This window comes from Sminthopsis crassicaudata, chromosome 3 (genome assembly GCF_048593235.1).
Source record: "Sminthopsis crassicaudata isolate SCR6 chromosome 3, ASM4859323v1, whole genome shotgun sequence".
Lineage (NCBI taxonomy): Eukaryota > Metazoa > Chordata > Mammalia > Dasyuromorphia > Dasyuridae > Sminthopsis > Sminthopsis crassicaudata.
In genome coordinates this window covers 336,580,419-336,608,165 of record NC_133619.1, presented here as the reverse complement: position 1 = coordinate 336,608,165, position 27,747 = coordinate 336,580,419, and the positions used below count along the sequence as shown (strand labels likewise).

The window sequence follows — 27,747 nt, the reverse complement described above, 5'->3', positions numbered from 1 at the left end:
ACAAGCTATCTTCCAAGAAGTTCTGATTTGTTGCCAAAAATCTGGTTTACTATCTTGTACCTGTACCTAGCACAATTTTTGGTTATAATTTACACACTGTAACAAACCTTTAATGGATGTTTGTTTAATTGAATTGGATGGAATGGAAACTGCACAGGGAAATTTCTAGCATTTCCAGGAATCACTTTCAGCATCTATTGGAGTATGTTTCAGAACTTCTTTAATTTGGCTAACCGAGAATGATGAATGTAAAAAGTTGCTAGTAAATTTTTCTTTACCCCAATAACAACAATTAGCTTACACATTAGACATAAAGTTTCTTTGCTCTACCCCTGCTGCATATGTTTATGACTAGTAGACCATTTAAGATAAGCCCTCCTATGCCTTACTGTCAGCTACAATAAAGCACTTTTTAAAACTTTAAGACATTCTCATTCTTTACAGTTTAACTTTCATAACTATGTCTGTCTCCTTTAGTTAGATTTTAGATCCTTGAGAGCAGACTGTATTCCTTTTTCTAATTGTATCCTCAATACATAGAACCATATTTGGTACAAAGCAATCACTTACTAAAAGCTTTTTACATTTATTCCCATTTGATCTATTCCAATAACAATAAGTGTAAACAGCAGTAATATATGTTTCATCAAGCAGAACCAGGAATACACTGACACAATAACAGCAAGAATGTGCAAGGACCAGTAATGAAAGACTTGGTTCTTCTCAGTGGTTGCATGCTCCAAAGCAATCCCAATTGACTTTACAGAAATAAATTTCATGTTACCTGAAACCTGAATCATTACAAATAAGAAGAAGTTTACTAATGCAATTAAGATTGATCCTGTATCAATAATTTACAGATCCTATTTATAATTCATTGATTTTATCCTGTAACTGCTTAAGTCATGGTTCTTTGTCTCTGAACTTAAATAGAAATATAGACTAAATAGAAAATGCCATCTGCGTTCAGAAAAAGAATTATGGGGATTGAATGTAAATCAATACATGCTATGCTCACTTCTTTTTTTCTTTTTTCTTTTTTTCCCTCTCCAATGGCTTTTCCCTTTTGCTCTGATTTTTCTCTCCCAGAATAATTCATCAAACAATGTGTATTAAAAATAAATAATTTTTTAAAAAAATATATATATATGTTTCATATTAAAGAGTTTGTTCCTGAGCCAATAGGAGGAAGATGGGCACTTGGAGGTTTCTGTTTTCTGTTGTATGGATTTGTGATCAGCTATCCCTATTCTATTGTCTAATGGAATGATATAAAAATGAATCAAATAACATTCACACAGTAAGAGAGGATCGTTTCTTTTAGTCACATTTTATAAAAATTATTTATGTGGCTGTATATCCATAATAATATAAAATAATAATGATAGTATTTGAGATTTATAAAGGGTTTACAAAGCATTTCACAAATATTATCCCACCATCACCCTATGAGGTAGGTACAATTGGTATGATTATCTTCATTTTTCAGAAAACTGTGGCTCAGTTCAGGGTGCTAAAGTTGGGCCAGATCTTCCTTTATCCAAACCCAGTGCCTTATCCACTAGACCATGCTGTTTAGAGGGACAAAGGAATGGAAACCATTTTCCTCTAAATCCATTCCCTAATTCAGCAGATATTATCTGATTCCTCATTTGTTGTTGTTTTTGCTGTTTTTATTATTGCTCAGTAATTTTTCATTTGTTTCTGATCCTTTGGGACTTCATTGGAGGTTTTTTTAGACAAAAGTAGGTATCAGACTGGCTTGTCATTTCCTTTTCCAGCTCATTTTGCAGATGAGAAAACTGAGGCAAGCAAGGTAACAAGACTTGGCCAGGATCACATGGCTAATAAATTTGGGGCTGGAATGGAATGCTTAGAAAGGGTTTGCTCACATAATAATGAATAGGTTACATTCTTCTCCGGATCAATAAATGGAGGACCAGTGGCAACGGCTCTTTACCACCTGCAGCAGGGGCTTCTTAAAAGCCAGAAAGATCACAACACAGGCTACCAGAAAGGTGAGGCAGGTGGGGAGGATGAGTACCAAGTAAAGCAGACCAAGATTCACCCTCCCCCACTTGCAATCCTGGGCTATATCCTCAGACAGCTCTACCACGCGGACCATATTGGAGGAGAAGTTACAGGTGACAGCTCCCCAGTCTACTATGTACAAAGTCTTCAGGCTGTGGAGGGGACCCCAGCCCTCCAGCCAGCAGCAATCGTACGGATTCTGACTGAGGTAGAGAATGCGAAGGCTCTTTTTGAGTTGGCCGGAGCAGGCCCACTGAGGAAGGGCCGTGAGCTGGTTCCTCCGAAGATCCAGGGTGTGGAGTTCTAGGCCGCCCCAGAAGCGCGGAAAGCTGGTCAAGGAATTGGTGGACATATCTAAGTATCTCAGACTCCCGAACCCAGAGAAGTCCAGCTCGGTGCCGTTGGAAGGAAGGCCGATATCCCTGAGAGACAGGACCTGCAACGTGGGGGCAACATCTCGGAGGGGAGTAATGTCCTTGGGCAGAACGCCGCGGTTACCGGACAGATCCAGGTGAGTGAGGGGCGTCCCTCTGAAAGCGCGCCCTTCCAGGCTTGGCAGTCCACAGTTCTCAAGAAAGAGGCTCCGCAGGGAGGTAATATTTCGGAAGTCGACGCAGGCGGGTTGGCTAACCTTTTCTGAAGGGGAGCAAAGGGTGATTTGATTGTGGCTTAAATCAATTGTAGTGATGTTACTGGTGCTGTAGAAGAGGCCCGGGGGGAGCCCCTGAAGCTGATTGTAGCTAAGGTTGACGTGTCTGAGACTGCTTAGGGAGCCAGGGAGCCTCGGAGCCAGGCGCAGCTCTGAGAGCCGGTTCTGGCTGAGGTTGAGGTCAGAGAGGGAGTGCGGGAGGTCATCCTCTTGGATGTGGAGCGTCTGCAGGCAGTTCTGATTAAGGTTAAGGTGGGTAAGGGAAGTCATGTTCCTTAGGAATCCATCGGGTAGGTACCGGAGCTGATTCTGGCTAAGGTCCAGGAAGTGAAGGGCAGAGAGGTCACTCAGGGCAAACTCCTCCCAGAGGTTGACAGTGGTCACGTTGGTCACATTACCGCTGACGAGGAGGAACTGGACCACCATGTCTTTGGGGGATGAGACATTGTAGAGGTCCTTATAAAAGCCCATCTCATTGTCCATTAGCAACAAGGTGTGAAGCCTGTTCTGTTGAGGGAGAAAGGGAAAAAACAGCAGGCGATTGTGGGAGAGGTCCAGGGTCTCCAGCGCAAAGGCAGCGTCTCCACTGTCTGCTATGAACCATTCGAGGATGTTGTAGCTGATGTTCAGCACCTGAAGCTGGGTAAGGCCAAAGTTCACAATGCAGGGAAGGTGGTTAAAAGCCAGATTGAGCCTCCTCAGCCACTTCAGGCCGTCAAAGGCGCCACTTTCTATCTCAAAGATGTAGTTCCTTTGCAAATCCAGCTCTTGCAGTCTCCCCAGGCTCTGAAAGACAGCGTCATCAAGTCTCATGATGACATTCTTCGCCAGAGACAGGGACTCCAGGGAGGAGAGGTTGAGGAGCATCTCAGCCACCATGTCCTCTGTCAGGGAGTTTCCTGACAGGTCCAGCTCCCTCAGGCCCAGGAGAGATCGCAGAGCGGCTCCAGATTCTGTGTAGTTTACTGAGAGAAAATTGTTGCTCAGGGCCAAAGAGTGGATGTAGCTGCTCCCCTGGAAAGTGTTTTGGTCAATGCATTCCAGCTTACAATTACGGAGACTCAACTTCCTCAAGTGGGAATAGTGATGGAGGGAATGATACCCCAAGGTCTTGATGGAGTTGGCATCCAGGACAAGCTCCACAGAATGGGATGGGAGATCACTGGGCACCGAAACCAGGTGTCTTCTTTGGCAATAAGCAATTCGACCCACCTAGGTTTGAAAGCGTACTGATCAGCAATAATTGTTCACATTCTGTATGTTTTTAATTCACTTTTAGGATTATCTCTGGCACCTACAATCCCAGTCATAGTCATTCTCCTCCCACCAACATCGCCTGCTGACCAGTTAATATCAACGAGCAGGTACACTCAAGAGAAATAAGAATGGCAGCAAACACCCTTCCCCCAACACTGGTCCTCCTTCCTTCCCCCTTCCCAGGATCACCTAAGGAACTACCCTTGTGGACATGGCAACTGCTTCTTCACATGTTCCGCCCCCACCTTCTCTTTATTGGCATTGGATAGCCAGAAAAAGGTGTTCAGCACTAACGGCCTTGGAACTGTCAAAATAGTCCAACCTATGGAATTCTTTCAACAGAACTGACTATAGGAGTAGCCATCTGCCTGGCTGCTTTCCATCTAACTTAAAACTTCCTCTATGTGTTTTCTCCTGTTTGAAAGTAAGACCACTGAGAGCAGGAACTGCCTTAATTTTTCTATTTGTAAGCTCAATGTTTAGCATAGTATTTTGCACAAAGTACTGAATAAAGGCCTTTTCAGTCATGTATTTATTTAGGGCCTCTGAAGACCACAATTTAAGCAAATAACAGAATATATAGTACATAAAACTGGAGGTATATGGTTGGGATTACTCAAATCACCTGAACATCTCAGTTCACATCTGAAACAAGTGAAGTCTGGACACTTATTCAAACATTCTCAGAGTTGAGAATGATGAGTTTCCCTTACAAATGGGTATCACTCCAGAATCAGGAGAACATTGCATATAGCAACAGCAATGTTGTACAATGATCAACTGTGATAGACTTGGCTCTTCTCAGCAATATAATGATCCAAGAAAATTCCAAAAGACTCATGATGGGAAATGCTGTCCATATCCATAAAAAGAACTGATGGAGACTGAATGCAGATCAAAGCATATTATTTTCACTTTGGGTTTCTTTATGGGTTTTTCCCTTTTGTTTTGTTTCTTCTTTCACTACATGACTAAAGTAAAAATACATTTAACATGATTGCACATGTATAGCCCAAATCAAATTGCTTGTCATCTTGAGAAGGGTATAAATAGAGAGGGAAGAAGAAACATTGCAATTCAAAATCTTATTTAAAATGAATTTTTAAAGCTAGCTTTATGTGTAATTGGAAAAAAATAAGAGTAAAGCCCCAATGAATCCCAACAAATAGATGACAAGCTTTTAAGGGCTGTCTCTGTGGAAGTACTGTGCTAGGTACAAGACAAAAATGAAATAATCCCTGTCCTCAAGGAGCTACATTCTATCAGGTGAAATAATCATAGTACCTTAAATATAAACTATAAATTTGTTAACTTAAAAATATAAAGATAAAGATAAATAAAAAGAAATCAGGAGAGACACTACTAGCTTAGAAAACTCATTTCCTATAAAAAGGTGAATTTAGAATGGATTCTAAAAGATGAATATGAGGAAAGAGTGTAAAATGTATACAGTAATGTGCAATAAGCCCCCAAATTGAGTTAAAGCCTTATTAGGAAGAGCTTTAAATATCAAACAGAGGCATTTGTCTTTTATCCCTTTGGCAATAGCCTTCTTTGGAGCAGGAGAGTATCACAGGCTTGAGCTCTAGGTAGATTAATGCTCCATACAACTGCCAGCTATTCTGCAGATGGGCTACTCATCCTGGGAGATCGTCATTCTGTTCAGGTCAAACAAGAAATTTTGCTCAATAGGGATCACTGAGATTCCATGGTACTAAATGTTAGGGGACCTCAAAGGTCATCTTGTTCAAATCCTTCATCTTACAAAGGTCATCTTGTTCAAATCCTTCATCTTACAAACATAAAGCAAGTAAGGCCATAAGAAGTAACAGAACTACAATTAGATCTTTTGACTTCCAGGCCAATATTCCTCCCAATGCATACTGTGCTGCAATTCTTCAAGAGCATTTTGGCAAACTGGGTAGAATAAGTTCTGATTTCTCCCCAAAGGAGCAATCACAGTTTGCAGAAGCCTTTTATTCTATCCACTATTTTTCAAGTCTGATAAAAAGGAGGACCCAAAATGAACACCAGCCTTAATCTCAAAAAATAGGATGAAGAGAACAGAATGGAAATTAAATTCAGTTTAATGAGTATTTACTTAGTGCCTATTGTGAGGAAAGCATTCTGCTAGGCTGTTAGGAAAAATACTATGTGGAGGCACTTTGCTAGGCACAAAACTGTTTATATAAAGTTGGTATAGATATGGTCCCTAAATTCCTAGATCTTACTAGAATAACATCTCTATTGATGGATTATCAATAAGCCAACTTTCTCTTTATCAGATTTCAGTAATATTTCACCAGAATCACAAAATCTGCAAATCATAGAGCCCAAATGATAAGGTTCCTAGAAGTTTGGCAATTCCCTTTTACCTTAAAGGTTAAGAGCAGCTGCAACTGGTAACCTCCCTGGATCTGTCTGAGAGTGAAACAAATACTTATCTGTCAAGGTCAGTTGAGGAATGGTCCTAAACTAGGACAGGCAGGGGTATAAACAAACAGCCTCTGTGGCCATGAACACAAGATTTTTTTTAATCTGGCCTTTGCCAGCTCTAGATCTTCTACATCAATAAGAGTGGAGGCAGAGAACTCAACCAAACTAAACCACTTGCTATTGCTCAATCTCAATTTCTTATCGTCCCCCATACCTGACGCGAGCTTCGGTCTCACCTCAGCTTTTCAAGGCTTTGTTTTCCAAGTGGGCACAGTGGCACAACCCTAGAATTCCTGCTGCCTGGAAGGTGGAGACTGGTGAACCTCTTGAGCTTGGGAGTACTGAGCTTCAGGGGGTCAAGGTGCCTATCCTAAGTCTGGCATCAAAATGGTGAGTCATATCATAGGGAGACTGAGCCTATGATTAGCTCTTGGACTTTTAGCTTCTGATTTGATTTTTAAAGGGAAGGAGGGACCAGAAAAGGGAAAAAGGAAGAGGAGGAGGAGAAAGAAATGAAGAAGGGATGAGGAGGAAGAAGAAGGGATGAGGAGGAGAAATTTTTAAGCTTATATCTATCTCTTTATGTTCTCTCTAGGGCTTATAGTCTACAGACTTCTCAGCTCACTAACTTATCCCTAGCTGCTTATGATGACAGGAATAACTATGTATTAAAGACCCTGCAGGCCACACTCACCATCTTGCAGACCCCTTGGTATTCTGCTGCTGCCATTCTAGTTCTGTTCTGCAACTCTACAACCAGCACAATGAAACTCAGGGAGAGCCAAAGGGACAGTAACTCCATCTCAAGAGCAGCACTGTAAGAGGAAAAGGAAAGAGAAATAAGATTAAAGAAAAAAAAATATATATATACATATATATCTTTGTTATCTATGTTGGAAGCACACAAGACCTTGGGAATTGACAGATCATATAAATAGCATCCTTAAGTTAGAAAATTTTTTACTTATTTTTAAAAATTTATTATTCTGAACTTAACAAACACAAATATACATAGTCAAAAAAAAATCAAAAGAAAAAAAAAAACAAAACAAAACAATCCAAATCCACATATTCACCATGTTTGGAAATGAATGCCTCATTCTTCTCCATTAGTCCATCACCTCTGGAGCTTGGTAGCATCCTTCATTACCAGTCTTTTAGAATCCTCACTGATCATTGTGTTAACAATGGTTCTTAAATCTTTCAAAGCTTTTTTTTTGCAATGCTATAGTAAATTGTATAAATTGTTCTCTTACACTCAGCTTTAATTCATATAAATTTTCCCAAGTTTCTCTAAATATATCACTTTCATTATTTCTTACAAGACAACAATATTAGTCTACCATAATCTGTTCAGCCATTCACCAATTAATGGGTATCTCTACAGCTTTTAGAGATTTAGTTTTGAGGGAGTTTTTTTGGCTACTACAAAAAAAGCTGTTATGAATATTTTGGGATAAATAGGTTTTTCCCTCTTTCAAAAAAATCTCTTTAAGGTATATGTAGTACTTCTAGATCAATGTCACAGTCTAGTTTAATTTGGGAAATAATTCTAAATAGTTTGCCAGAAAGATTAGGAAAATATGTAATTCCACCAATAGAATATTATTATGGCTATCATTTCTTAGTCCTTTCAACAATGACTCTTTTTTTGGTCACTGTTGCCAATCTGATGGGTGTGAGGTGGAAACTCAGAGTTGCTTTAATTTGTATTTCTCTTATTTTTATTATTTGCAGAATTTTTTCATATGGTTGTTGAAGATTGAATTTTTTTTCCTTTAGAACTACAGAAAGATGAAATCCAGCTTCTACAGGCAGCCTTTTCTAATCCTTCTTCATTCTAGTGCTTTCCCTTTGCAGTATATCCTGTATATATCTTGCCTATATATGGTCATTTGTATATTGGCTCCCCCATTAGAAAGTGAACTCCTTGAGGATAGAGACTGTCTTCTGCTTTCTTTGTATCTCCAATGCTTAGCACAGAGCTTTGTACATAAGTATCACTTAATAAATGCTTTTTCATTCATTTATTTTTATTCATTCAGCACAGTGTATGTGTGATACTTGAGGGCAGAAAAAAATTCAAAAATTTCAAAAAATTAGAAACAGTCTAATAAATGTCCCCAGGTTCATCTACCTATCCAAGATAGGCTTGCTCAACAAACCTCAACTTTTCCCTAAAACCCAACTAATTAGAAGCATCAGCTCTTAAGAGTTCTATATATTGGAAAGTTTGAGCTAAATTTTCTCATCACTAGTCAGAGGTGTTAGCAACATAAATCCTTTGGTCTTGAAAGATGCATTCTTATTTACACCCCTTCCTCTTTCTTTTGTGTCAAAGAAGTTGACACATCTGGGAGACTAATTTTAACTTGCTAGAACGATTTGAGCTGCCACAAGTGAGAAAGGACTAACAGAAAAGTTAAGTGAAACTATTTAATCTCCTTTGATCTTCTGAACTGAGTTGTCATTTCACTTTTCATCCAATCCAGAGTTGTTCTCCTCACCACATAGGGTATTGCCAATTCAGCATTCAAAAATGACTTAACGGAGGCTAGGAATTCCCCATTCATAGGCCTTCTCCTCCCAGAAAGACACATGCATATGTGTGGATCATTCAACAGCACAGGACAGCACATTCTCAAAGAAATCAGTTTTTTAATGTGCCTCTCAGTATCTTCAATCAAAAGTCTTAGTGCACTTATGAAGCTACTAAAGCTTAGTAATTAAAGCTTAATAACTACTCTTATTAGAAGACAGTTGAATGTGGTATATAATTATGTGGTATATAATTATAATGGCTTCTTTATTTTTCTTGCTTTTTTGCAACATGGCTAATACAGGAATATGTTTTGCATGATCACATGTTTGCATGATCACATTGCTTGACTTCTCAATGAGGAGGGAAGAAGTTGGACAGAGGGAAAGAATTGGAAACTCAAAAAATGTTAATATGAATGTTAAAGTACAATTAGGAGCAATTTTATGGTTTAGAGGATAGTCAGGAGAATCTAGTTCAAATCTGGTTTTAGACATTTCATACTTATTAGCTATGTGACCATAGGCAACTCATTTAACCTTAATTACTTCACACACACCTCCCTAAAAAACAAATAGAATTGCTTTCAAAAATTAAAATAAAAGATACAAACCAGGAAAAAATTAAAGCAATCTGCTTAGGATCTTTAAAATTTTAATACAGTTCCTGGAATGCAATCCAGCAGGAAACTGAGACCATAACTCACACATATATAGCACTTAACTCATACTAATCTTGTGAAAAAATAGTAGTTAATAATGATGCCATTTTATAGATGAGAAAATTGAAGTGAGAGAGAGTAAATGATTTATCTAAGGTTACAAAGGCAGAAGTCCTCAGAGATAAGATGTGAGCCCAGGTTCTTGGACTCCCCCATCTTTGCCTCTTTCCCCTGAACCACAGTGTCTTTTGATTTCACATCCCTTTCTCTCCTCACTATACCATGCTGATGAAAGTGAGACAGAATTTTCCCTAGAACCTTTAAAATCCTACATTCTGAGATTTGTGTGATTTGAGGTCATCTAGTCTGGCACCTGACTGAAGGAAGACTAGTCTTATACTCCTCAACAATTCTCTTAACTCTGAAACCATATCAATTCATTCATTTTACCCCATGGAGTAAGAGTCTAAAAGGAAAGACAAGGAATATATGATATTCCCAGCACATATAATAGGATGGTTCCTGACTGATTAAACATCCCATCTCTTTATTTTCTTAAATTATTTTAATAACATTTTATTTTTCCAGATATATGCAGAGTTTTCAACATTTGCCTTTGCAAAACCTTGTATTCCAAAATTCTCCCTCTCCCCCCTTCCCAAGACAGAAAGCAATCTAAGTTAAACATGCAATTCTTCTAAATATATTTCCATTTTCATCATGCTATGCAAGAAAAATCAGATCAAAAGGAAAAAAATGAGAAAAAAAAACAAACAATAACAAAAAAAGTGAAAATAACTATGGTTTGATCCACATTCAGTCTCCAAAGTTCTCTCTCTCTGGATTCAGAGATGGCATTTTCCATCACAAGTCTATTGGAAATGTCTTGAATCACCTCATTGTTGAAAAAAGCCACTGCCTGGCCTAGCTGTACCAGATTTAAAATTATATTATAAAGCAGCGGTTACCAAGACCATTTGGTATTAGCTAAGAAATAGACTAGTTGATCAGTGGAATAGGTTAGGTTCAAAGGACAAAATAGTCAATAACTTTAATAATCTAACAAAACAAACAAAATAATGTTTGACAAACTCAAAGACCCCAGATTTTGGGATAAGAAGTTAATGTTTGACAAAAATTGCTGGGAAAATTGGAAATTAGTTTGGCAGAAACTAGGTATTGACCCCACTTAACACCATACATCAAGATAAGGTCAAAATGGGTTCATGATCTGGGCATAAAGAATGAGATTATAAATAAATTAGAGGAACATAGGATAGTCTACCTCTCAGACCTGTGGAAGAGGAAGGAATTTCTGACCAAAGAAGAACTAGAGATCATTATTGATCACAAAATAGAACATTTTGATTATATCAAATTTAAAAGTTTTTGTACAAATAAAACTAATGCAGATAAGATTAGAAGGGAAGCAATAAACTGGGAAAACATTCTTATAGTCAAAGGTTCTGATAAAGGCCTCATTTCCAAAATATATAGAGAATTGACTCTAATTTATAAGAAATCAAGCTATTCTCCAATTGATAAATGGTCAAAGGATATGAACAGACAATTCTCAGATGAAGAAATTGAAACTATTTCTAGACAAATGAAAGATGCTCCAAGTCATTATTAATCAGAGAAATGCAAATTAAGACAACTCTGAGATACCATTACACACCTGTCAGATTGGCTAGAATGACAGGGAAAGATAATGCAGAATGTTGGAGGGGATGTGGGAAAACTGGGACACTGATACATTGTTGGTGGAATTGTGAATACATCCAGCCATTCTGGAAAATGATTTGGAACCATGCTCAAAAAGTTACCAAGATGTGCATATCCTCTGATTCAGCAGTGTTATTACTGGGCTTATATCCCAAAGAGATCTTAAAGAAGGGAAAGGGGCCTGCCTGTATGTGCAAGAATGTTTGTGTTAGCCCTCTTTGTGGTGGCCAGAAACTGGAAACTGAGTGGATGCCCATTAATTGGAGAATGGCTGAATAAATTGTGGTGTATGAATATTATGGAATATTATTGTTCTGTAAGAAATGACCAACAGGATGATTTCAGAAAGGCCTGGAGAAACTTACATGAACTGATGCTGAGTGAAATGAGCAGGACCAGGAGATCATTGTATACTTCAACAACAATACTATATGATGTTCAATTCTTGTTGGATATGGCCGTTTTCAACAGTGAGATGAATCAAATCAGTTCCAATAGAGCAGTAATGAACTGAACCAGCTACATCCAGTGAAAGAACTCTGGGAGATGACTATGAACCACTACATAGAATTCCCAATCCTTCTATTTTTGCCTGGCTGAATTTTTTATTTCCTTCACAGGCTAATTGTATACTATTTCAAAGTCTGATTCTTTTTATATGTTTGGACATGTATACATATATTGTATTTAATTTATACTTTAACATATTTAACTTGTATTAGTCAACTTGTCATCTGGGGGGGTGGGGGAAGAAGGAGAAAAATTATAACAAAAGGTTTGGCAATTGTCAATGTTGTAAAATTACCCATGCATATATCTGGTAAATAAAAACTATTAAAAAAAAAAAAAAGAAAAGAAAAGAAAAGTAAAACTGGCTTTGAGCTGGCTCCAGCACAGTCCTAGTATTAGACACATGTTTTGTATAGTTGTATACAAAATAAATATCCTCTGATTTGAGGGGAAAGACAATGGAGACAATAGAAAGGTCCTAGCTACTGTTTGAGCTGAGCCCAGAAGAAAACTCAGGATATTGAATGATGAGCTGAAGGAGTGTATTTTAGACATAGGAAGACAGACAGCACAAAGGAACACAGTAGGATAAAAATGTGTGAGAGAAAAGAGGGGAGAAGTATACATTTGAATCCAAAGACTGAAAGATAATCAGCCAATTTCCAACAAAGTATTTCCAATGACTAAGAATCCACTTCCTCACAAAGCTGTTCTTCATTTTTAATAGCTCTAATTATTTAAAATTTCTTCTTTATAATGAGTTGAAATCTTCTACCTATAACTTCTACTCCTTTATCCTAGACTCCTCCTTTGGAGGCATATACAAATGTCTTCTTCCTCTTCCTCTTCCAATTGACATTTGGACATTTTCTGATATTTGAAAATGTGATTCCCTTTATATTCTCACCTCCAAATTGAGTATCCCCAGTTCTTTCATCACACACATAAGTTTGAGAGCCTCCAACCTCCTTTTGGATTCTCCAGTTCATCATGAAGAGGACTGTTCTGGAACCAGCACAAACTAGCTTTTGAAAGCCAAGTGTTAAATTTTCAATGTGAGCATTTCCATCTCAGAAATTATAAAATGCTACAAGTCAGGGCTTGATTTATTGTTTTGTTGATTGTCTAGATTTAAGAAAGTGATGGGGAAATGTTAATATTGCAGATTAAACTTAAAATGTGTCATGGGTACATTTTTCTCTCCAGAGAAACAGCTGTTAATTATTTACCAGCACATTACTAGATAATTCTCTCAAAGCATAGTACCTCAAAATAAATACAATATTCTAGATATGATCTAACAAACACAGAATTTAGTAAGACTATAACCTCTATTGTTCTCAACACTCTATTTCTATTAATGTAGCCAAAAATGACAACATGCATTGTGGGAGCCAAAACATCCCATTAATTTATAATTGAACTGGTATTAAGTTGAAACTCTTAAACTTTTTCCACATGAAGGGCTTCTAAGACAGGTCTATTTCCTCATTCTATAGCTGTGCAATTGATTTTTTTAATTAAATACAATAAAAAAAAGGGAAAAGGACTCACATGTGCAAAAAATGTTTGTGGTAACCCACATTACAATTCACATTTATCAAGTGATTTAAAATTTACAAAAAACATTTTTCACAATGTCCTTCTTACTACTAATGTAACTTCCACCTAAGTTAAGGCTCTTATTATCTCTTGTTTGGACTGAGCTTGGATATTGCACTACAATATCCTCTTAATTGGTTTTCCTGCCTCAAGTCCCCCAAGTATCTTTTGCACTGCTGTCAAAGTGATTTTCCTTAAGAAAAGCTCTAAATATATGAATTTCCCACACAACGAACTCCAATAGCTCTCTAGTGTTTCTAGTTTCAAATAGAAATTTCTCTGTTACAATTTTACCTTCCTTTCCATCCTGATCCACACATATCTTTCTATCTTCATTATATCTTAACACCTTCCAGGTACTTTAACAATCTTTTCTGTTCCTCACACATGACATTTCATCTTTTGCCTCCATCTTTTTGTATTTGCCATCTTTACTCCCCTCTCTACTTCTAGCTCATAGAGTAGCTTATTTTTTAAAAAATTCACTTTTTACAACCATCTACTTCTACAAGTCTTTCCTTATTCCCCCCTTTATATCCTTTCCCAAAAAATCTTGAATCTATTTTGTGTACATATACACATATGGAAAATAGATTATACATATGTAATAAATATATATAAATGTGTTCATATAAATTAATATAGACATGTATTATACACATGTGTATATGTGTATACATCTGTGTTTACATCTATATGTAAAGATATATGTAGTTATTTATACACACATATACATACACATACCTCTATTACTTTTGAAATTGAACTTATAAACTAATGAAGTAAAGTGATTAGATACAGAACAATCTATACAGTAATAATATTAAAAGGACAAACAGCTTTGAAAGATTTAAGAATTCTGATCAAGGTAATGGCGAACAATGATTCCAGAGATCTAATAATAACACATGGTACCCACATTCTGTCAGAAAAGTAAGGGACTCAAGACAAAGATTGAGAATGTATTTTTGGAAATAGCCAACATGGAAATTTGTTTGTTTAACTATTCATGTATGAGTTTTATTTTTATTTTTATTTTTAGATAAATGCTTATTAGTTAAAGAAATTAAAATTTTAAATTAAAAAAGATTTGAGTTCATCAGAGAGCTCTGTGTAGAAACACTGATTGATCTGTCTTCACTTTTTTGGATTCATTGGTATCATCTATATCTTTGTCATAGCTTTGTCAGAATTTCATTTCTAAGAGTTTTTCATTCTTTCTCAAGCTATTTTCACATATACCCTCACCTATAATTCTTTGAACTTTTTGAAAGCCTAGAATATATAAGGAACTTATTCTCCTCCTTGGCTACCAGCAATCCCATGTGCCATGATTGCCTTCTCTAAGGTTGCCCTTATCATTTCACCAAATCTTTCTCACTGAGCAAAATTAAGTAGGGAAAAAAAAAACCCAGCAGAGTAGAGTGATGAGCAAGAACTTAATATCTGTTGTGGAAGATGGACAATGGAGAGCTCCTCCCAGATCCTCCATTTAAGGCAGGTATCCAGGAATACCATCTCATCACTTCCTACCTGGCTGTATTCCTGGACTTCATCTAAATTTTATTACCATTCTGAAAGATGACAGCAAACTTTAAAAATTAAACCTTCTTAGCATCCCCTGCCTCTGAGACCTCTTCCTCCTTCTGATTGGAGAAGGTAGGAGTGGGCAATGAGAATTCCTCCAAGAGATCACTTAAGGATACCTAGGACAACCATCTCATAATTTCTCACTCCATTGAATTCCTCTACACTTTATTATGTCCCTACAGAGTACCTTTCTTGTTCTTCCTTCTCTTTTCAACTTCTTCTCCTATATGACTGGGAGCTCCTTAAGGTTATATAGACTTGTATCCTTAGCATTTAGCACAGTTCCTGGCTCGTAGGAGGCACTTAATACATATTTATTGACTGACTGAGTTTAAAAAGATCTGTGAATTCATCAGTGTGGTTGGGTGCTCCACCCAATGATGTAAACCACAACCTCTCCATGCCTGAGTAAAATGTCTTTTTGAATTGCTGCTCCCAAAATAAGTTCTTAAATATTGGCCAAGCTTCTGATAATGGGCCTCTCTGGATTTAACTAGGCTGGTCTTCGGGTGATCAGTCAGTCTATAATCAAAGCTTTGCTAACTTGTCAAGCTTGCCAAAGTCTTATGCTCTACTAGGATAGCCTTCAAAATCCAAAGATCACCTCAAAACGATGGTGAACACTTCAGTTAGAATAAACTAAAACCAGTGCTACCTTTTTAATCAACAATGAATTTAATAGCTATCTTATGTTTGATTCATGGATAGCTAGGTGGTACAGTGGACATCAGGCCTTAAGAAAAGAAGACTTGATTTCAAATCCAGCCTCAGTCACTTACTTGCTGTGTGACTCTGTGAAAGTCATTTCCCCCTGTCTGACTCAGCTTATTCATCTATAAAATGAACTATAAAAGGAAATGGCAAACTCCTCCAAAATCTTGACCAAGAAAACCCTAAATGGGATCACAAAGAGTCACGTATGAATAAAATTACTGAGCAATAACAAGAATTTAATTCACAAGTATTTACTGAGTGGGAGCTTATTGTGTCCAAAGCATATTCTAGGTGTTAGTGAAAATATAAAACTTTGCTCAAAGATCTTGTCTTCATGGAGCTTCCTATCATATATCTAGAAATATATTAACAAGCAAATAACTACAGGAATATGATTTTATTCTATAATGATAAAACATAAAAGATGAGGATTGTATGTGCACTAATGGTCTTTTGTGTAAGAAAAAAAAAAAACTACCTTTTATCTAGTGATCAAGTTTCCAGGAAATAGAAATAGTATTGAAGTTTGACATTAAAGTTTACATCCAGATAAGGAAGACAGCTTAAAACTGAAGATATGAAATAAAAGATGGGCGTCACAACTTGAGGCTCCCTTCTCAAAATGTCACAACAAAGAAATGACAAAAACTCAAATAGAAAAATGAGTTCCCAACATTTGGGCAAAATGCATGGAGACTTTTATATAAAAGGATGGAGTAAAAGGAAGATGCATCGATGTATATACCCAGAAGCTGCTGATCATTTTGTCAACCTTTCCCTTCTCCATGATGTCATCAGTCTGGCTATTCTTCATATGAACTTACTTGGTGATAAAGGTCACATAGTTGAAGCCACAAGGTATAGTGAAAAGAGCATGGTTATCCTCTCCACATATCAGAAAAAAAGTCTGAATTATTATAGTATTACAAGATAAAAATGTTGATATTATACAAAATATATTTTATGAATTTCTGAATTTCTAAACTTTTTTCTGTGTCATCTGCTGACCTTCCCATGTCCTGTCACTTGCGGCTTCCACAAAACTCCCAAAGAATTTCCATTTAATTTCTTATGCTGACCCACAATATATCAAAATCATGATGGAGAAAGTTGGAGTTAGAGTGTCTCAGGTCTGATTTACACTGTTCTGAGACTCAGTTTCCTCAGTTGTTGAGTAAGCGAGTTGTAATAAATGTTTTTATATCTTTTCCAACTAACATTCTGTAATAACTATGGATTTTTTGGGGGAACAAATCTCTGATGTTTGAAATATGAATAAATGAACATCTTTATGTCTGGGTGTGTCTTTCATATACTAGGATCAACTGAACTTTTTAGCTCATAAATTCAGTTGTTAATTTTGTTGCTCAGTTGTTTCACTCAGGTCTGGCACTATTTAGAGCTTTCTTGGTTAAGATACTGGAACAGTTTGTCATTTCCTTGATCCTTATCTAGATCCTTATCTAGCTCATTTCACAGATGAGGATATTGAGGTAGACAGGAATAAGTGACCTGCCCAGAGTCACATAGCTAATAAGTACATAAAGACAGATTATAGCTCAGATTAGAACTAAAATGTACCTCCCTAATTCCAAGCCTGCTTTGCTATCCACAGTACTATCTAGATGCCCTCAGTACTTGATAAATCTTTGCAAATAAGAATTCCCATCACTTTGTCCTAATCTCTTTTCTGATCTCCAAATATTGTCAAATTTAGCAGAGGGCACTAATTAAATAACTAGCAGTTACCCTCTCTGATTCTTGTCTTCTAAGAGATGAAATTGTCAGCAAATCAAGAATGTATCAGATGTTCTCCTATTATCAGAATAAATTTTATAGGATACAGTGAAATAGCTAAATTCATATGTCACTACTGCTGGTCTCTGTGTCACTTTTGAGGTTTTTGTTTTTTTTGGTTTGTTTGTTTGTTTTTCCTGAGGCTGGGGTTAAGTGATTTGCCCAGAGTCACACAGCTAGGAAGCGTTAAGTGTTTGAGATCAGATTTTCAGGTCCTCCTGAATTCAGGGCTGGTGCTCTATCCACTGCGCCACCTAGCTGCCCCCACTTTTGAGTTTTACAAAAGGAAAGTAACATTTGTATCAACTACCTGGCCAAGATGTGTTCAATACCCCCACAATGTTTGTTGAACTATTTTTAAAAAATTTTTTTAATTTCACCAATGTTTTTTTTTTAATGTATCAAGGTTTTCTGGCTATTATAGATTATTTCAGTGACTAGGTATAAGTCCTCTTATGAAACATCATACTATCAATTCCATGGCCAAAATTTTGTAATGAAAAATTTTCTAAAAATATCTCCCCCCCTCCCGAAACTGGAAACTGAGTGGATGCCTATTAATTGGAGAATGGCTGAATAAATTGTGGTATATGAATATTACAGAACCAGGAGATCATTATATACTTCAACAACAATACTGTATGATCATCAATTCTGATGAACGTGGCCCTCTTCAACAATGAGATGAACCACTTCCAATAGAGCAGTAATGAACTGAACCAGTTACACCCAGGGAAAGAACTGTGGGAGATGACTATGGACCACTTCATAGAATTCCCAATCCCTCTAATTTTATCCACCTGCATTTTTTATTTCCTTCACAGGCTAATTATATACTGTTTCCGATTCTTTTTGTACAGCAAAATAACTGTTTGGACATGTATACATATATTGTATTTAATTTATACTTTAACATATGTAACCTGTATTGGTCAACCTGCCATCTGGGGGAGGAGGTAGGGGAAGGAGGGGAAAAATTGGAACAAAAGGCTTGGCAATTGTCAATGTTGTAAAATTACCCATGCATATATCTTATAAATAAAAAGTTATATATATATATAAAAAGAATTCTACCATAAAGAATAAAAAAAAATCTCCCCCTCTGAGATTACTTTCTATTTACTCCTTGTATGTTCTTGTATGCACCTAGTTATTTCCATTTTGTTCTTCCATTAGAATGTAGAATCCTTGAGAACAGAACCAATTTTCAATCTTTCTTTGTATCTCCAATGCTTAGCCCAGTACCTGGTATATAGTAAACAATAAATGCTGGGTGATTGATTGATCCTCAGCACCTCTGTAAATTTCAAAGTTGGGGAATCAAATGATAAATTTAAAATTTGGGAGAGTATTGATTTCAAAGTAAATTCTTCTCCATTCAGCTCAAAAAATATTTATGAGATATATAGTGTGTGCAAAGCACTGTGCTAGTATACAAAAATGAAAAACATAGTCCTTGTCTTCAAGGAGTCACGAGGAGGAATAAATAGCATAGTAATACTGGAAGCATCTAAGACCAAAGGAGGTATCAGGACAAAACATGATAAAATCACTTGAAGCTTGAGGAAGGTTTCATAGAAAAGAAACGATCTAAAGTGGGTTTTGAAGGAAGAAAATGTTTCAACAGGGGGCATTGTGGTTAGAGTTAAGTTTCAAATATGGGGCATAGCCCGAAGGAATCCAAAGAAAGTTGACACAAGTCAAAATGCTCATATTCCTATTTGGCCAAAATTGTATAAAAAAAGATTAATGTGAAATGATCCCAGAAAGGTAGTTGGAGCCAGATTATAAAATACCTTCAATGCTAGGATAAATAACTTGTATATTTTAGAGGCAACATGGAACCCCCAAATATTCTTGAATAAGTAAATGACATGATGAGACTCATTTTGGGGAGATTATTTTGGCTGCTGTGTGAAGAGCAAATAAGAGGAAGGGGAGTTCTGAAACAAATAGTTACTATTACAATATCCAAGCTGAGAGGTAATAAGAGCCTGGACAAAGGAGAATGGTGAAGAGGAAGACAGCTATTTTAAATATTGTGGGATTATCCACGATCTAAACCAATTAGAGTAAAAGTGAAGTGATTTCATAGAGGAACATAACAAGGAATTGTCTTGGTCAGAAAGTCTTTTTGTTGTTATAGAACTCAAGCCTGATCCTGTGGCTTTTTTGCTGTCTTTGACCTTGAATTTCCTAAGAGAGAAATAGTTTCATGGTACAATGAATGATATCTTTTCTTCTTAATAATCCCTTCCACCTCCTCCTTTTTACCTCTCCATCCATCCTTCTCTGCCTCATTTCCCAGCTCCTCATTGTCCTTCCAATCCTTCTGGTTGGGAATATGGTTATAGTGTTCTCCAAGGCTATATCTTCAGCCTTCTTTTCTATCCCTTCTCTTTCATTTGGTGGTTGTATATACTTTCTTCTTCAACTCTCATTGACTTGGTACTTCAATTATGACTTCTACCTGAGTAATGTTCCCAATGTATCCCTCTGATCACATCACTCTTCAAAAACCATCAGTGACTCCCCAGGATCTAGGATAGGAATAGGGATTAGCCCTATGATTTCATTGATAATAGTTGATTCCCGAATTTATATCTTTCCTCCAACCTTTAATTCACACTCCTATGCCCTTTCTTGGGGTTTTTAACTGAAGATTGGATGGTCCCTTTTGGGTTACAGAGGAGAGTCTCATTTAGGTATAGATTAGATTGTGTGGCTTCTGAAGACTCTTCTACATCTGAGATCCTGTGATTTCCACTTGCCTGCTGACTTGTTTCTACTGGTATCTCATAATTGATGTCTACAAAATTGTTCTTATGATCTAGCCAAAACCTGCCTTTCCCCTTGATCTCTCACTCAGGCTCATTTTTTACTCTTTTCTCTCTCATTCCTCATTTTTAATCCCTTGCTAAATTCTGCTGATTCTGACTTCATAAAATCACTTGGTGTTTTCTTCTTCACCAGATTATAAAGTACCTTCAATGCTAGAATAAAATCCCCCTTGCCAAGGCTCTTATTATCTCTCAGTTTTTCATAGACTCTATCCAGTCTATGCTATACACTGCTACCTGAGGAATGTTCCCAATGTATCCCTCTGATCATGTCACTTTTCAAAAACCATCAGTGGCTCCCCAGGGCCTAGGATAGGAATAGGGACTTGTGATTTCACTGATACAGAAAATTCCCAGGTGAATTCACTTTTACCAGTGAAGATCAGCATCTTCTATGTAACTCTAATTGCCTAGAACACTTGCCAAGAGCACACAGCCAATATGTGTCAGAGACTGGGCTTAAACTCTCATCTTCCTAGCTCTAAAGCCTCCCTCCACCTTGGTACATGTCCTTTACTAAATACTTATGAACTTCTGATCCTCACATCCAAAGTATAGCATAATCTGGTTCTAATATGTCTTTTCTGTTTTCCATTCTTCCTATTCTCCTCTACTATAGCCCTCATTCTACCCTAGAATACTCCCTCCCCCTTTCTCTATACCTTTACTTTTGTGACTCATTGAATTTAGTAAAATTTGCTCATATTTATCAGGGAATGACTCTGTCTGTGTGTGTGTGTGTAAGTGTGGATAAGGCTCTGATCTGCCCTTGAATGAATATTCATATTGGTGAAATCACAAAGTTTTTGGAAAAAAGAGGTAAATTAATGACACTCATTATCAATAATTATGTTTGCATTCCTTTGTTGTTCCCATGTGTAATCAAATACATTGGTACCTGTGGCTTCCAATACTAGTGGACATTTATACAATGCATTCCCTCATCTGAGCCTCATGACAACCTCGGAGTAGCTACTGCATCCTCATTTTGCAAATAAGAAAACTGAGGTTCAAAGAAAGTTAGTGTCTTGCCAAGTTGGGATCACACAGCTAGGAAATAAATGTCAAAGCAAGATTTTAATTCAATTCTTCCTTCTTCTAAGTCTTTTAATAGAAGAGGTGATAATTGTGTATATTTGAAAAGGTTTGAAAAGGCATGTCTTTCCAATCCCTCTATTTTTGTCCACTTGCATTTTTGATTTCCTTCACAGGCTAATTGTACACTGTTTTAAAGTCCGGTTCTTTTTGTACAGCAAAATAACTGTATGGACATGTGTGCATATATTGTATTTAACTTTAATATATTTAACATGTATTGGTTAACTTGACATCTGGGGGAAGGAGGGGAAAAGTTGAAATAAAAGGTTTTGCAATTGTCAATGCTGGAAAATTACCTATGCATAAAATTTTTGTAATAATTAATTTAAACGAAAAAAAGAAAAGGCATATCTTTGCCCCAAAGAGAAGATATTCTAGAATGTGATATGTAAAGCTGAAGCAGTGTGGACTTAGTGGATGAGTTAAAAGAAGCTCTGGCTTTTAAGAGGAAATGAATCTACATAGTGCTATGTATGACTTAGGGACTTATGATTACATCAAGGGAATTGCTCATGTAGAAACTTCCATTTATACACATCCGCAATTAACCTAATCTAAATTTATTTCAAGCAAATTTTATCTGAGGAGCAGATGAGCATTGAACATTAAGTTAGGGCACAGCAGCATCATGTGTCTTGCCCATGATCATATAACCAGGGTACAACAGAGGCAGGATCCAAACATATGTCTTCTGAATTCAGATTTTTTTTTCCTCTAGTAACCCATAGTCTCTTTCACTCTTTTATGTTTAATCATTAAATCTCTGTCTCTTTAAAGTATATATTTTGAGATTAGTTTCTATCCTTCGGTTATCTCTTTACAATGGAACTCCATGTAGCTAGTAATCTGTGTGGTCTGACTTTAAATTGTCATGGAACAGGAATTAATTAATTTTTTTTTTATTTAAAAAAAAAAAAAAAGGGCACTATGTGCTAAGGAGCAATAGGTGGCTCAGTAGACAGAGGCCCCGCCTGAAGTCAGAAAGACTCATTCTCCTGAGTTCAAACCTGGACTTAGACACTTTCTTGCTGTGTGACCCTGGGAGAGCCACTTAACTGCCTCAACTTTCTTATCTGTAAAACATGGAGAAGGAAACAGCAAATCTCGCCAGTATCTTTGCCAAGATCACATAAAGTCACATCAGACATGAGTGAACCACGAAAAAATGAAGTTAAGTTTCACCTGGGTCAATTAACTTTGTTAAATGGTCCCAGACTCCTACTTTTCTTTAAATCTGTCCAGAAAATGCAGGGCTTTGGCCACAAAGAGAATGGAGTGAGAATGCAGATTGTTCAGTATACAGCTATTCCCTAATGTTCAAGACAATAATCCCTCTGTTTATGGAGCGTCAGTGATGTTACATCCGATTATGGAAAGCACTCAATATATACAATACAGTATGTAATCAATAAGTACATTGTTATCAGTTTTCATTTTTTTTCCAATCCAAGAGGTTCATGCATTTTGCTGTATTATCACGGTTAATGCTAATAGTCGATATTTATATACTGCTTTAAGGTTTGCAAAGGACATTACAAATGTTTTTCTCATCTGACTCATAACAGCCCTCTGAGGTAAGTGCTATTATTAGTCCCATTTTCCCGTCTAGGAAACTGAGGCCGAGAAAAGTGGCTTGTCCAGGGCCCCACGGCTATTAATGTCTGGAGCTGAGTTGGAACGGAGTCTTCTCTCAATCTAAGCGCTCTGACCATTACGCCGCCTAGGACAAGGGAAGGGACTCCCTGACAGCCTTTCCCCGGGAGCCTTGTCCAGGAAGCCGCAGGAGATGCTGTCGTCATTCTAGGAGTTCTGTCCATCGCCTGCCCCGGGCCGAGACCCGGGAGGTCCGGGTTTTCAGATATTATACTACAGTCTGTAAGATATTATACTACAGGCTGACGGCTGTCAGCTTCGGCCTGGGGAGGGAAACAGACTGCACCGGCAAGAAAGAACGGTGAAACCGGAGCAGGGCCGGAGAGGGGGGGAGCGCCGGGGGTGGGCTGTGTGGCGCGCGGGACCTGCTCCGGGGTGTCCGAGTGAGAGTGAAGATCGTGATGTCCGGGAAGCTACACTGCCCTGATTGGCAGGGGGCCTTGGAGGGGAGCGGGGCAAGGTCAGGACGGGGAGTCTCAGCCAGGGCGGGGGCGGGGGGTCCTGCTCAGAACACGCCCCCCCAGTCACGCACACACATAAACACAATACGCCTACACACACGCGCGCGTGCACGCCGTTAGTCATCTCCCCCTGCAGTGAAAGTGAAAAGCCCCCCAAGGAAGCGGAGTAGGACCCTGGCGGAGGAGCTCCTTCAGGAGGGAGGACGACCGCCTTTTCCCTCCGCCTGGCGGCCAGCGCTGCCACGGGTCAGTTCCCCCGCGGTGATTACTGCCGCCCGCCTTGCCTTTCTCCAGCCCCCCTCCCGCTCACCTTAACCCGCTCCCAACTAGACACTAGTGAAGCAGGAATGATAAGCCCTGGCCCTGCACACGTGAGTCTGGGCACGGTGACCCCCGTTTGCCGCCCTCCCTTCCCTGCCTTCGGAGGCGAGCCTGGATTAGCACTAGGAAGGCTTCACGCTAACGGTTACTACCGGTTTGCTCTTGAACCTTAGTTTCTTTATCTGTAAAATGGGTATATAAACCCTGTTTCCCTTCCCAGGGTGGTTGTGAAGACCCAGAGATAACGCATAGAAGGCGCTTTAAAGTCCCAAAGCCCCTAGCACGCGCTTGCTCACACACATCCCTCGCCGAGCACAGATGAGCCGAGGGAGAGGCCGGCATTTCCCTCCCCCCTCCCCCTAACAAACTGAGAGCCGGGCTGGCCTGCTGTCCCGCGCCTCCGGTCACGCCTTCGGCGCCACCTGCTAACTCTCGGAGGGAGGAGGAGCCGAGGCCTCCCGGGGCCAGATTTCTGCGGACAGTCACACCGAGGGGGCAGGCGTTTGTGCCGCTCCCGCAGCTGACGCTGAGTCCGTGCTTTAAAGGTAAGACTGGGGTAGTAGGAAGAGCTACTATACGCAAAAACTTTTCAAACGTCCCAGACAGTTCCTGTCCCGCTTCAGAGCGATCATCCCAGCAGCTCGCTCTTAGATGATATTTTAGCCCTTCAGACCTTATTGTAACTGAGATTCAGAGAACTGAGAGGCTTGCCCATGGCCACAGCTAAGACTATGAGAGCCCCAGGGTTTTTGACTCTCTACTCCGTGGGGCTCAGCTGACACATGGGGTTTTCTCGTTCCTTCCTTTGACTCTGTTAGAAGCAGTATTTCCATATAGGGGAAGAAGGAGGAATAGATTAGAAATGAAAGTGATCTCTATAATCAGCATCCAATTGCTTGCCTCCTCAAGAATAAGGAAAAAGAAAAAATGAAACTTGATATGTTTAAAAATGAATGTTTAAAAATTACATGTAATTGGGAAATAAGTAATGAAATAAATAAAAAGATACTAAAAAATGAAAGTGATATAAAAACAAAAAAATAGCAATAAAATTGATTTTTTTTAAAGACCTCCTCTCCTGCAATCTGGTGCCTGCCTATCAACTGTCCCACTTCTTTTTCTTTTTCTTTCTAATCTCCGTACACATCTAGTCAGCATGTTTATAGGATCAAAAGAATGTTCTAGAGCCACGTCAAGTGATCAATGCCAGGGTGTGAGGGAAGGATATAGACAAAATGCAGGCACAGATCATATTTCAGAACACATTCGATCATCCATAAGAAGGTCCATTTGGCACTCTGCAAGCAAGAGTCAAGGGTAGTTCAGGGGAGCACATTTCACAATACAGTGCCACATTCAGCCCTTAGTTTCACTAGTAAAGCCAAGAAGTGAAAGTTTTACTTAGGGAGAGACTTGTGCAGAGCAGCAGGAGGCAGGATTACAAGGTAACAAACGCTTTTGTAGTAGCGTTTGTTACTACAAATCTGCATGCAGTGAGAACTTGGTCTGTCTGCTTCTGAGTGCCCACATGCACGGGTGTGGACACCCATGTGGGAACCCATGTGTTCAGTTACAAGAGCAATCGAGATAAATAAGAAATCTCCACAACCGGGATCTTTAGCCACTAATCATAATCATAATCACCAGACGCCCAAGGCTTCTCCGGAGTACCTGACTTGTGGCCTGGCTTCCAGGTAGTCTGGCCACGTAGATTCTTAGGGCTCTGAATGGAAAGGAAGTAGCACAACCCAATTCCATCCATCCTTCCCACGGCGATCTCCGAACCACTCTGGCCAGGACTCCCCCACAGGGACTTCCTTTTTAGACAAGACTACAGAGACCCCCTGATGGGGGGGGTCCATTTTCTGGTCAGGGTCATTTCAGAAAAAAGACAGGGGAGACCTGGTCAAGGGATGAGAGGGAGCCAGCACCCCTCCCTATTTGCCTTCAGTCATTTCATTTTTCTGTGGTGTTGGCTCTATGCTGTGACCCCAGACTTCAGACCCACGTGAGGAGCCTTCCAGGCCTGTGCCTTGCAGACCCCAGGTCATGGATAGTGGGGACTCGGCAGGATCCCCGCCCCTAAACACTGAGCTCAGAGCATTAGTGAAGACTTCCCTCTTCCAGCTTTCAGAGCCATGGCCCAGGTCTCCAGCCTCCTGCCTCACAAGGCTTTCAACCCTCCGGGATTTGGGAGAAGATACTCACAGCTCCAGGGGGCCCAGGCAACACCCCAGGGTTCATCCTCTCCAAGGGGAGCTGCTCTCCTGAGACCTCGGTGCTCTCCTAGAGAGCAGAGAAAGCAAGGGGCGGCCGCATCTCTCTCAGGCATCAGATTAATTTAGCACTTGCGGAAGGAACTGACGGAAACTGAAGTCACATGGAGACCCAGGGTGAGCAGAAACAGATTCAGCTCTTACAACGGCCTGAGGCTTGCACTTTGCAGGAAAGAAGGAACTGGGGGTGTGGGGAGGGGGAGCAAAGGCAGAGGTCGCAGCTATGGATCGCCTGACCCAACTGCCAGTTCAGCCTCCTGCTACAGGAGCAGGGGCAGCTATGAGTGCAAAGAAGAGCTTCCCTAGAAACGTCTCCTCTCCTTCCCCCGGGGGACTTGGGACAAGCCCCTCCTAGATGAACAGCTTCGGGGCAAGACCCCTCTGGCTTCAGTTTCCCCTACTATAAAACGAAGGAACTGGGGTCCTGCACCTCGAAGACTTCCTCCAGCTCTAGGTCTCATCATCTGTCTAGATGGGGCTTTTTGCCTCCCCTGGAATCTAGTTTTACCTGAAAGATCCATTTAAATGGGGAAAAACAACCAGATGTGGAGAATCTTCTGAATAGGCTGGACATGGTCCTCTGCTCATTCGATAAATATTGATGAGCCATGTTAGCCTGGCAAAGGGCACAGGACTGTGGTGAAGTCACAAAGTTTAGAAAAGCTATAGCTGCTCCCTAATAGAACTGGAGAATCAGAGGGAATCATGCGCTGGAATCCAGGTCTCAGGCCCCTGCATTTTGCTCAAGCCGCTTGGGCCTTCTGTAAGACTAGACAAGGGAATTTTGATTCAAGGTGCGTACCTGTGTGGGGCTAGTGCTGGCATGATAGCTATGGAAAGGAAAAACATTTTCCTTCTCCAAGAGAGAAGACAGTTATTCCCACACTCTCTAGAGAATCAACTCCAGGAATGTGGAGAAAGTTTTTGTAATTTGTAATTGTAAATTGTGAAAATTTGTAATTACAAATAAAAATCTGAGTGATAGACATTGTAGAGAAAACCAGTTCCTCGATATGCCTCTGATTTCCAGCTCATCTCCCCACAGTCTTCACAAAATTTCTCTGTTATATTCTCAAGTGAGAATGTAACACAATTTTACATGCTAGGAACTTTAGAATTGCAAATCAAAGCACTTTGTGAAGCCTAAGGAAGGAGACTGTTAACTACAAGAAGAATCAGGAAAGATTATATGGAGGAGGAATGACTTGAGCTGTTTTTGAGTAGTTGGAGTTTAACAAAGAGCGGGAAGAGCAACATTCTAGTCTTGGCCATAAACATGAGAATGAGTGAGAATAGGGCTTGTTCAGAGGGCAAAGAACAGTCCAGTTGCTACAGAGTATGGGAGGCAGTAAATAACTCTGGAAATGTAAGGGTCTGCCCAGTGGAGAGGGTTGATTGGCCAGTGAGCTCCTGGTGTAAGTTCAACTGGCAGAAAGAGATGATTCATTCATTCATTCAAGACATGAATTACATGTCAGATGCTATGGAAGACATAAAGAAGGAGAAGTTATTTCTGTTCTCAAAACACTTAGAATTTCTCTGAAGAACAAGACAAACACAAATAGTTTTAAAAAGTAATTTGGAACA

At 39.1% G+C, this 27,747-nt stretch overlaps 2 protein-coding genes across 2 annotated transcripts in view; both read right to left on the bottom strand.

Annotated features, from left to right (window-relative positions):
• LOC141561646 (uncharacterized) overlaps nucleotides 1–27,747 on the bottom strand; it is a 612,565-nt gene that overhangs the window by 252,831 nt on the left and 331,987 nt on the right. The window lies entirely within an intron of this gene.
• On the bottom strand, nucleotides 109–26,233 carry NRROS (negative regulator of reactive oxygen species). The gene is made up of 3 exons (XM_074301530.1): nucleotides 26,093–26,233; nucleotides 7,068–7,188; nucleotides 109–3,892 (listed from the first exon to the last, which is right to left on the bottom strand). The coding sequence occupies exons 2-3, from the start codon at nucleotides 7,173–7,175 to the stop codon at nucleotides 1,925–1,927; spliced, it is 2,076 nt and encodes a 691-aa protein (XP_074157631.1). The 5' UTR covers nucleotides 7,176–7,188; nucleotides 26,093–26,233; the 3' UTR covers nucleotides 109–1,924.